Source organism: Triticum aestivum, chromosome 2D (assembly GCF_018294505.1).
Source record: "Triticum aestivum cultivar Chinese Spring chromosome 2D, IWGSC CS RefSeq v2.1, whole genome shotgun sequence".
NCBI lineage: Eukaryota > Viridiplantae > Streptophyta > Magnoliopsida > Poales > Poaceae > Triticum > Triticum aestivum.
Genome location: NC_057799.1, coordinates 21,775,720 through 21,786,623, shown reverse-complemented (window position 1 = coordinate 21,786,623; position 10,904 = coordinate 21,775,720). Strand labels below are relative to the sequence as shown.

The following is a 10,904-nucleotide window of genomic DNA, read 5'->3' as shown; positions in this document are numbered from 1 at the left end:
CTGGCTGCGTCTATGCTCAACTGCTATAGGTTCAATGGATAATGTGTTCATCAATTGTTCCTCCTCGACCTTAATATGGCGCCAGATTAAGGTAACTGGCTCGTGACCTATTAGTCGTGTGCTGCCCCTAACACATTTGTGCCACGGGTTCAACTCTGCAATCCTGCTCTAGTCCTCAATGTCCAACAATCCAGAATTGGTGCCCTTACGTAGAAATTCAGAGATGAAGCTCCATTGCATTAGCCCTGAAACAACATCCTTGGCAGACGTCGGGAGGGTGTGGTTAGATTGTTGAAACTATGCTTCTAGTCTCGAGCTCACATGCACATGGCATGAACAGTAAAATCCAAAAAAAAAAAAGAAACATTGATGAAATGGCATTTATGGATGTGCGAACAAAAAATAATAATATGAGTGCTCCACGATGCCATTAGAAAAAGTCTTTTTGAAGCATAGACTTTTCTTTTGCCAAAACCTCTGTCATTCCCTCATACAACTTTGCACACATGTGAAATGCTTGTCCAATGACATGCGGGCCCCACCCATCAGTTGGTGCGCACACGAGGGGAGACACGTGTCTCCTCGTGCAGATGCCGCCCCGGCCCACCTGGCAGAGGGACAAATGGCACCAGTCAACGAGGGAGTCTTGCCCACGGGGATATAATAAGTGACGCTTTCGCCCACGCGGCCGCCCACGCCTACCTGAACCGCTGGTACACTGGCACGCGTCCCTCTCGCCCGCTTCGCCCCCCACTCCGGCAGACGCCAGCCACCGCCACCGCCGCCACCACCGCCGTCCTGCCGCAGGCCAAGCCACCCGCGTCGCCGCGCTTCGATTCCGGGTAAGCGAATCCTCCCGCCCGCCCGCACTCCTCCCTTCCCCCCTCCCGCTTCGGGGCGGATCCGCCCATTCTCGCGTGGTTTAGCCGCTCCTGTTCGGGGTTCAGGGGCGGGATTTGTAGTCGGGGCGGCTTCGGCGGCGAGTGTCACGCGCGTGCGTCTGGTCCGGGGCGGGGTTCGGGTTCTTGATTCGGCGCCGTTCAGGGAGCGGGTCGTTCGGGGGGCGATTCTTGGCTCCCTGCGTGGGTTTGCGCGTTCATCCGCAGCGGCGCCCTTCGATTTGGGCGTGTTCATCCGTAGGGTTTGCCTCCTACCGCACGGTTTGTTTAGAGGAGATTTTCGCCTGGCGTCATGCGGGGAAGAGAACAGGGCCATTTTGCTCTGCTTCTGTTCGAGTCATCCTCGATTTTTGCCTGGGTTCATCTGAATGGCTCGCTCGGATGATTCTTGGGCGTTCTTGGACCTGCTGGCTGTTCTCTGAATGTCTGATTTCGTCCGTCTTTGCGGAAGGATCATAATTGTAGTATTTGTTTCTTCTCCGCGTAAATGTACTGTGATAAAGAAAATAAAGTGCATGCCTGTGCGTGCTCTGTTCTAGCCTCTCTGTCCCTCTGAGTTTACTCCAACCAACACTGGCTCCCATGAATGCTGTAGGTTTGTTCTAGCAACAAATTGCAGTACGGGTGTAGATTGTTCTGTCACCTTTCATCTCAGGATCACTGTCTGAATATTTCTGCTACCAAAGTTGAATTGTACTCCCTCCGTATTAATATTTCTTTACAGAGGGAGTATTACTCTGGGCCCTGATAAATGAAACCTTTGCTGTGATGGTGCTGGACTTTGTGAGTTTGTGTTTGTTTTGACTGATAGTGTTCAATTTGCTCACTCACTGGAAGCGCTGTATTGTTCACACTTTTGCAATGGAACATCATCATTTCATCTGAAGGAAATGTGAGCGAATTAATTTCCTACAGCACTAGGAATTCAGGCCATTTTAGGCATGGTATAATGTTGCCACATTGCGTGTTTGCTAGAGATAGCATGTGTTTCTTTTTATAGCTCCTTGCTGAAGCTGGACATCTTTTCCAGGACAATCATGTGTCCTCCACTTGGTACACCAACAGAAATGAACTACAGTATCAGCGATTCTTGGAGCGATGAGGAACTTGTGCGATTCTTGGCAGAGAGGAAGGCCGACGACTCCCTGCCAGAGAACGTACTTGTGGGCATGGACCTTACTCTCATTCATCCACGGGATTCCTCCCCTGGTTAGTAGATAATAATTATGATATGTTTGTGGTGCTGTAAATACTCCTGCAGGTCTGAATTCATGTTGTTATTCCTTATGTTGTACTTTCTTCTGTGAGAATGATTATATTGTAGTTGTGGTTTGATTTTCTTAATCCAGTCGTTTTAGACACTTGTGGATAAAATGCACATAGCTGATAAGTCTCTAGCCTAAAGCAGCAACTTACTACGTTGTCCAAACTTGTTAGCATGTAGTTTGAATATTTGATTTGGTGAATTCTCTGGTTGTGTGAGACTAGGTATTATTTCCCCTTTCTGACATCCATGTGTTTGCCTTATAATCTGTGCTAATTCTAATTGATTTGCTACTAGATACATGACAAAGATAACTCATCTTACAGGGAACATATGGTACCTGAACCAGTCAGATGATCAGCAGCCCTATGGCAATGGCGAGTCAGATATTAGAAAGGCAAAAGGTGGATACTGGAAGTGCATAGATGTTCTCAGAATACCAACAAGTAAATCTACTGCTGGTGTGAAATTTAGTCTGGAGTTTTATGAAGGCGAAGCACCATCTGGTAAGAGAACTCAGTGGTTGATGCATGAATATCAGGTAGAACAGAATGATGATGCTAATGTACCACAGGTACATTTTTCTCCCTGATCAAAAGTTACACACAGATACCTACCTATCAACCAGGGTTGATGACTGATGCATTCGGTTTTCCTGACAGGAGTACAAGTCTTTGTGTACAATATTCATGCAGGGGAGCAAAAAGTTAAATACTGAAGATGAACTGCTATCTCTGAGTACTAATGCTCCTAATGATCACTTGGAATCTTATCTTCAATATCTTGCTGACATGGAAGAGCAGAATGTTGCGGTAAACTCAAAGGTATATCATAATTTCTTTGTTATACAATGTAGCCATGTTTAGCATTTGCAGTACCACCTGCTCTCTGTTTGTCCTTATGCTAGGGTAAATTATGTGGTCTGGATTGTTTAAACTCTTTGCTGGTTTGTCATTGTAAAATGGAAAATAGTTCCCCGGGATCCTCTTATTGTAAAGCACCTCCTTATTTGAAGAATCAGTCTTGCAAATTCTTGGATTCATTCAAGAACCATAGGAAAAAATGTAGCTTATCAGGTTATTCATCTTCTTGTCATTCACTGCTTACTAGTTTGCGGCAATATAAACCAGATGGTATGTCATTTATGTTAGTTTGACCTGTAATCTTGATGAATCCCTCAATTTACATATGCCAGATTGTATCTTCAAGCAAGCAAAATAGCTCTTCCAGAGAAGGAAAAGACATTTATGAAGATTATAGTGCTGCAGATGGCGTAGATTTTGTGAATGCTCTTGCTAATGAGGACTACATAGAAATGAAAGATCTATTAAGCTCAGATGGCTCTGCATCGACTTCCGAATTTTCAAGTAGACGGTCTGAAGAGTACTTTGACTCTGATGCATTACTGAGGGAGCTTTTGAATGACCAAAACACAACTAGAGAAGTACATCAGGACTGCAATCATAACATAGCTGGACCTACTAAATCTGATTGCATGGTTATCAGTCCACCAGAACAAGGTAAGATGACATTTGTCTCACTTGTTTTGAATTTAAGAGGTTGCTTTAGATCCTCGTGTAGTACGTTCCCAAAACTTTGTAAGTGTAGCCACATGAAGAATCTTTTGGAAACCTAGAACAGTTAAATTTTGCAACTATGAAGTCCCACTGTAATGGACCCACATGATGAATGAGTCTATGGAACTTTCAACAAAGCCAGTTTGGCAATTACAGTTAGTCCCACTGTGTGGCATTTTTCTACTGGGAGGGCTGGGGTTCATTTGTCAATGCTATTAGTTATTGAGATTATAACAGTAATATGTAACTGGATGTTCGTTAACTCAAGTCTAGACAGTTACAGTACTATAGATAAGACCCTCTGTTATTTCTTTCCCCTGTCTGTACAATAGTTTGCTGACAAGTGAAGTTAATGCATCTGTACTTACAGGGTTTGTTCACAACCATGATAATGGTGCCATGGTGGCTGGAACATCACTGGAAAAGGCAGTGTCAGATTCTGAAAGAGATCAACATTCGAGCGAGCAGTGTCTGGATCACCATCCTCCCGCGTCTTCCTGTTCTCAGAACAGCCATGTAGAACAAAGCCATTCAAATAGTTCTGGCAGCTCGCATGGAAGCACCACGTCTCCCCAGAGAAGTCGATCTATCGGTAAACTTGGAAAGATAGGAAAGAAGTACTGCTGCTTGGGATCATTCTAGTCCCCTGCATAGCATTTCACCTATTTTGTACAGGATGGGACATAGGCAAGTCAAGTTTTCCTCTTGAGCTGTGTAACATAGGATATACCATGCCATGGTATTCGGACCTTGGCCGGTCACGTGAACAAACTGTTATGGATCTTCTGGCAGAACGAGGGCATGTTCCAAAGCAGCATGAGAAAACACTTCATACGAACTCTGGAAATTTTTTCAGCTATAGTTGTTCATATAGTGTGAGGCACTATGTCATGACACTGATGATTCTGTTCAGCCACTTATATTGTTTGATCGATAATGCCAGTTCTGTTATTGATTCTTATCTTTGTTCAGTGCAATGAGTTAGGTTGCAGTTTCCGATTCTCAGCAACCCCTCTCATTCGTGAATTCTGTTGTAAACTTTTGAGCAATGTAATTTCACCTTTTTACTAAGTGATACTAACTGATAAATACTTCGCAATCTTCTGTTCTGATGAAAGCTAGCTACATGTCAGAATGAGAACTGAAGGTGGGTAATTAGTCGGTTTCAGCAGGAATCATTGCCTCCTGAATCTGTTAGCTCTATGGAGCCAGCAACTTGGTAAATTTGCGATGTGACTGCTTTACTCCCGGCGTGGGATGCTGTCGTGCTGGCCCTCAATGCGCTGGTGGTGGGCCGTGTCAGGCCGATGATGCTAGCACGGTAAAGCAAATATCTGTTTTGCTTCCTGCAGTTCCTAGTGGTGCCACATAGTCACCTCCAAAAAGACATTTTTTAAAAGGTGTTGTGTATTAATTCAGAAATAGACCTGTCATTACAACCGTGCAAAGGTAGGCTCCATAGGTAGGTCGGCATTGAACGTAGCAACATGCTGAATCTGACAATCATGCAAATATTAGTTTTATTTGAACACCCCGTGGTTTAATTTGCCTGAATTCTGGCCTTGAACCTATGGTTTATTTTTTGGTATTTGGACACAACTGAAGGGGAGCCTTGGCGCAGCGGTAAAGCTGTTGCCTTGTAGTTTAGGTCACGGGTTCGAATCCAACCTTTTACAGAAATGCAGGGAAACATTGCGTCCTACATACCCAAAATGGTCGGACCCTTCCCCGGACCCTGCGCAAGCGGGAGCTACGTGCACCCGGCTGCCCTTTTTTTTGACACAACTACGCCTGGCCTACTGGTGGAGAGACATAGCCAACTTGTGGTTGGTCAACATCTTGGGAATAAGATCTTGACTTACCCATAGATATCTTCATCCTTGGACCTTGAAGCTTGATGTAATGAAAGACCAAACAGAAATGGTGGTTGATTATCCAATTCAGCATGAAACCGAGTCCCGACACTTCCTAATCCTAACATATCGACATGCCATGTGTTCAGTTGTGTTGCTAGAGGAACACCTTGCAGGCTACTTCTTAAATGTCATAGAGCATGTAACATCTTGCTCCTAAATAAGAAAAGAGGTGTGTCCATCTTGATGTTCTTTAGATTCTAAAGAAGAGAGGGCAATGTTTTTGTTCCAGTGTTGTGCTCTTAAATAACAGGATCGGTGCATATGATTCAACATAGTTCAACAACCATACATACCAATTTATAACCATGTGTAGTGCTGACATGCCATCTTGGCTTACACATGGAGCATTAGATATCTACTGTGTAAACCTGCAAACAAATTCATGTATGTCCTAGATATACAAGAGGTTTGAAGGTTCACGAAACTTAAAAGCTGAGGTGCTTCCAACCCAAAAGCATGAATCGGAATCTGCAACACAAAAGCACAACTCAGTTTCATCAGGAATATAATGCTTACTGGGTCTTGAATCAGTTATACTCTATGGAGTAAACAACTTGGTAAATTTGTGATATCAGTGCTTTACTGCCGCCTTATGCATCTCGTCTAGTAAGATTGGTAGAATTGAGCCATCTATTAGTCATTCTGGTGTGTATTTGTTAATAGTCTCTCTATTTTACCGGTGAGTGAGATACTTGCACGTAAAAGAGAATCGTTCATCACATGGCTAAATGTTGCATGTCGGTTCTACATAACAAATAAATAAAAATATATAGAAGACTGTATGTACTTTTTTCTCTCCTTAATTCAGGCCCCACCGACCCCACTCATCAGGAAACAGGTAGACAAGTTGTGATGTTGCTGTCAGGGAGTCCTAGTTCCTACAAATGGCTACTGTATACCTCTTGGGTCGCCACCAGGTTGGACACTGTCGTGCGGACTCTTTTGTTCTTGAAGGTAAATTATGGGCGAGTAATAGGGCGTCGGCACGCCGGCCGAACAGTTCGGCCGGTCACGCCCCAGCCGTTGATCCGATTATTTTAATTCGTCTGATTAAAGTGGTGGAATAAAAGCTGCGCTGGTCGTTCCTTCCTTTTTTTTTTGGCTTCTGTACGCACGCTGGTCCACTTGCACTACCTAGAAGTCGCTTTCCTATGTGAGATCGGGCCATGCGGTGGAGGTTGCATGCTGTCATATGTGTGGAGCCTATCCAAATGATGATGTGACTTCTCTCTGCTATCTGTACTCAATAGTTTCAATCAAAAATGTACACAGAAAATCTATACTTGTTGTTAAATTGTATTGCGTATGTAGCATTGCAGTAAAACTTCACAACAAAAACCAAAAAACAAAATCAAAGCAAAAATAGTTGAATGTTTGTAGCATAAATTTCAGTACTTATACAACAACAACAACAACAAAAAAACTATGTCACATTGTGCAAAAAAGCTCACAACAAAAACGGAAAACTATGGAAGTAAAATCGTTATATGTTTCCAGCATATTTTTTAGTATATATTTACAACTAAAAAAGCACTCATGTAGCAGTTCATTGGGCCGTTGTGGCTTTCGTGAAAACACGAGCCTCCGGGAAGCTTTTTTCTATCCCCGGTTGAAGCTTTTTGCATCTACAAGTGAAGCTTTTTTTGTCAGCGGTTGCAGATTTTTTTGTTGCACTGTGTCATTGTTGAAACTTTTGCATCTACGGTTGAAACTTTTTTAGTTAACGGTTGTAGTTTTTTCCTTTTCACTATGTCTGGTTGATGATTTTTTCATCTATGGTTGAAGCATTTTCTGTCAACGATTGTAGCACTGGCCGGCCCCTGCTTCTGCCTTCTCCGGTTGGAACTTTTTCATGGTTGGTTTTAGCTTTCTCAGGTGTCGTTTGCAGCTTTGCGGGTTACAAAGAACTGGTTGTATCACCCATACAACAAAAAAGTCAAGATTGTTTCCAGCAAAATCTACCACCGGTTAAAGCAAAATATCTATTCCGTTGTAGCATCTGTGGGAGAGATGTTTGAGATGCATGAGGTGGTAAAGCGAGAGGAAAAAGTGACAAGAGGAGACGAAGAATAAGCCCAGAAAAAAAGAAAAAAATGCGGCGCGGAAGAGATAAGTTGCAGGCCCACCAGACGCATGTGCCAGCCTGTCCCCCGCATGACAGAGCGAGCGAGCCAGGGGCGACCGGCCGAGCGCTCGGCCAGTCGTCCGGAGGGAAACGTTTCCCTGAATTATGCGAGAGAAAGATCGGAGGAGGCAGAAGGAGGGACGGGCCCGACCCCTCCGCCTGACCCTCCTCCCGCTAGGGTTTCCCCCGTCGCCGCTGACCGCCCGGCGCGCTCGCCCCGCCCCGCCCCGCCCTCTCTCCCCTCCTCCCCATCCCACCGCCTCTGCCGTTGTTGGTGTCAAAACCGGCGGATCTCGGGTAGGGGGTCCCAACTCTGCATCTAGGATCGATGGTAACAGGAGACGGGGGACATGATGTTTACCCAGGTTCGGGCCCTCTCTATGGAGGTAATACCCTACTTCCTGCTTGATTGATCTTGATGAATATTAGTATTACAAGAGTTGATCTACCACGAGATCGTAATGGCCAAACCCTAGAAGTCTAGCCTATGTGAATATGGTAATGAGTATCCCCTATCCGGACTATGCTCTCCGGTTTCTATAGATACCGGAGAGATCTAGGGTTACATGGGGTCGGTTACATAAGAGGGAATCTACATAATCGGTTGCCGAGCTTGCCTTCCACGCCAAGGAGAGTCCAATCCGGACACGGGTATAGTCTTCGGCCTTCATATCTTCACAGCCCATCAGTTCGGCCCAATGAATAACAGGTCGGACGCCCGAGGACCCCTTAGTCCAGGACTCCCTCAGTAGCCCCTGAACCTGGCTTCCATGACGAGGAGTCCGGCGCGCAGATTGTCTTCAGCATTGCAAGGCGGGTTCCCCTTTTTCCGAACTCCAAGATAGTCTTCGGATGCGATGATTGTATCCGGACCTGTTACACACACCATACACAACCGCAGAGAGAGAGAGAGAGAGAGAGAGAGAGAGAGTATATTTTTACACGACTTCCATCCGCTGACAGCTTTCTGCAACGTAACATCATGTCCGTCCGGTCATAATTTCGAACCGTTTTTCATCTGCCATCCCACGTTTCGAGACGCGGTTGCTATTGGCACGTCTTGTCAAAGCAGAGATCGTGTCCCCTTATTGCGGGATTCTCATCAATGCGGGCGTGGGCGACCCAACCATGCCGTCTATACAGCCCTTGGGAATAGGCGGATCTTAAGGCGAGTGAGGAGGCGTTTAATATATGCTGCCTTTATAAGGGGATAAGGATTCCCTCTTCCTCTTCTCACGCTCTCTTTCTGTCTCCGCCTTTCCAATCTCGAGCTCCAGCATTCTCATCTCCTTTCCACTCAAGCAACCATGTCCGGATCCGGTGGTCAGGGCAAATGGATGGTCTCCTCCGTCAAGGAGGAGGACATTACTGAGCTCCGGGCGGCCGGATATTTGGCGAAGGGAATCGCCCACCGCTTGCCGGCCGAGGGACAAATCGTCCCCACGCCGGAGCCCAACGAGAGGGTAGTATTCCTCCCTCATTTCTTCTGCGGGCTAGGGTTTCCACTCCACCCTTTCGTCCGCGGGCTAATGTATTATTACGGGATAGATTTCCATGACCTGTCCCAAAATTCCTTCCTCAACATCTCAGCGTTTATCGTCGTGTGTGAGGCCTTCCTCCGCATCCAACCCCACTTCGGGCTGTGGCTCAAAGTCTTCAACGTGAAGCCGAAGGTGGTGGATGGCCAGCATGCGAAGTGTGCAGGGGCAATGGTGAGTAAATTGTCCAACATCTCCTGGCCCAAAGGCGCTTTTGTGGATACGGTAAAGGAGTGGCAGAAGCAGTGGTTCTACATCACGGAACCACGCGACACCACCTAGGCCACAGCTGCCGAATTCCGCTCTGGCCCTCCTATGCGACTCACCTCCTGGGTCGAGAAGAGTCCGGACTGGTGTTCTCCTGACGAGCTGATAGCGCTGCAGACGCGTGTTCAGAGTATGGTAACCAAGAGCGTCAAGCTCGCTGATGTGATCCAGGTGATGTTAGTTCGCCGGGTCCTTCCGTGCCAGCGCCGAAGCCGCCCGCTGTGGGAGTTCAATCCGAAGAAGCACCAGACCCTGGTGAGGCTCTTTGAGACTACACACGAAGGCGCATGGAAGTTGCTCTTCAAGGGCAATGAGAAACCGCCGGCCACAGATTCAGATCGCGGACACGACGCTGAACACCCCGCTAGCGAGGTATGTCGTTTTCCATGCATTCTCCACTTGTTTGTTTTCAAGGATGACGCCTAAGCTTTTATTGTTGCTTTTTCAGGACTGGATGGAGAGGGCAAAGTGGATCCAGTGTTCGGCTCCGCTGCCTGAAGAACCAGTCATCCCGCATCTAGCGAAGATGCTGGTGCCGGCGCCATATAAGGTGCTGGAGAAGATGGCCCAGAAGAAGGAAAAGGGGGCCAAGAGTGGCCCCCGTCGCAAGGGCACTTCGGACGTAACGTCCGAAGACGACGAAGCTCATTCTTTGTCCCTGAGGATAACGACGAGGAAGAGGAGGAGGAGGAAGAAAACAACCCTCCCCCAGAGGAGAAGAAGAAGAAGAGGGCGGCTTCGGCGCATCTAGAGGCGGAAACACCCAAGAAGGGGAAAGGCGTCCCGGCGGTCAACACCGCGTGGGACGTTGAGAGCAGTCCGGAACGACGCCCCCGCACTAAGCCCCAGGCCGCAACGTAAGTGACATGGCTCGCTTGTGAGCACATCCGGCCCTTTCTCTCCATTATCTTGACATAGTTAACTGTACCATTGCAGTCCGGCCCGCGACCTAATCCAACGATCCTCGTCTGGAGGTTCGTTGGCTCCGTCGGAGATGGCGAGCATCTCGCCACTGCCTGCTTATTCCCCCGGGGCCAAGGATGACACCGAAGTGTTATCCCGGAGGGCCACTCCGAACCGGGGAGGAGCCTAGGACGCTGTCCGGGAGGCACCACGAGGCGAAGCCTCCACTGCCGGACACATGGGGGAGCCGACCCCCATGGAGACTGGCAAAGAGGGCCGCATCCAGCTCGGCCCTCAGCCGAATACGATTCCGGAGACCCATATAGATCCGGAGTCAGAAAAGCGGCCTCCTTTGAAGGAGGGAGGTGCGCCGCTTCCACCGGTGGCCCCTGTCCATCCAGGGACACCGGATAAC

General features: G+C 47.2%; 1 protein-coding gene across 2 annotated transcripts; it reads left to right on the top strand.

The window, feature by feature from the left end:
• Positions 1-677: 677 nt before the first annotated feature.
• Positions 678-4,691, top strand: LOC123051192 (protein ATAF2). 2 transcript variants are annotated; one of them, XM_044474001.1, is made up of 6 exons: positions 678-842; positions 1,930-2,108; positions 2,490-2,737; positions 2,826-2,987; positions 3,359-3,683; positions 4,111-4,691. In XM_044474001.1, exons 2-6 carry the CDS (start codon positions 1,937-1,939, stop codon positions 4,380-4,382), a joined length of 1,179 nt encoding a protein of 392 aa, XP_044329936.1. In that variant the 5' UTR covers positions 678-842; positions 1,930-1,936; the 3' UTR covers positions 4,383-4,691. The 2 variants fall into 2 exon arrangements, with proteins under 2 accessions (XP_044329936.1, XP_044329937.1); XM_044474002.1 differs by lacking the exon at positions 678-842 and adding an exon at positions 901-1,843.
• Positions 4,692-10,904: the final 6,213 nt, after the last annotated feature.

Excerpts from the sequence above, each read along its gene's own strand:
- LOC123051192 (XM_044474001.1), top strand. The coding sequence starts at position 1,937 with ATGTGTCCTCCACTTGGTACACCAACAGAAATGAACTACAGTATCAGC. Across the intron at positions 2,738-2,825 it reads ATGATGCTAATGTACCACAG|GAGTACAAGTCTTTGTGTAC; the intron begins GTACATTTTTCT and ends TTTTCCTGACAG. Across the intron at positions 3,684-4,110 it reads TATCAGTCCACCAGAACAAG|GGTTTGTTCACAACCATGAT; the intron begins GTAAGATGACAT and ends CTGTACTTACAG.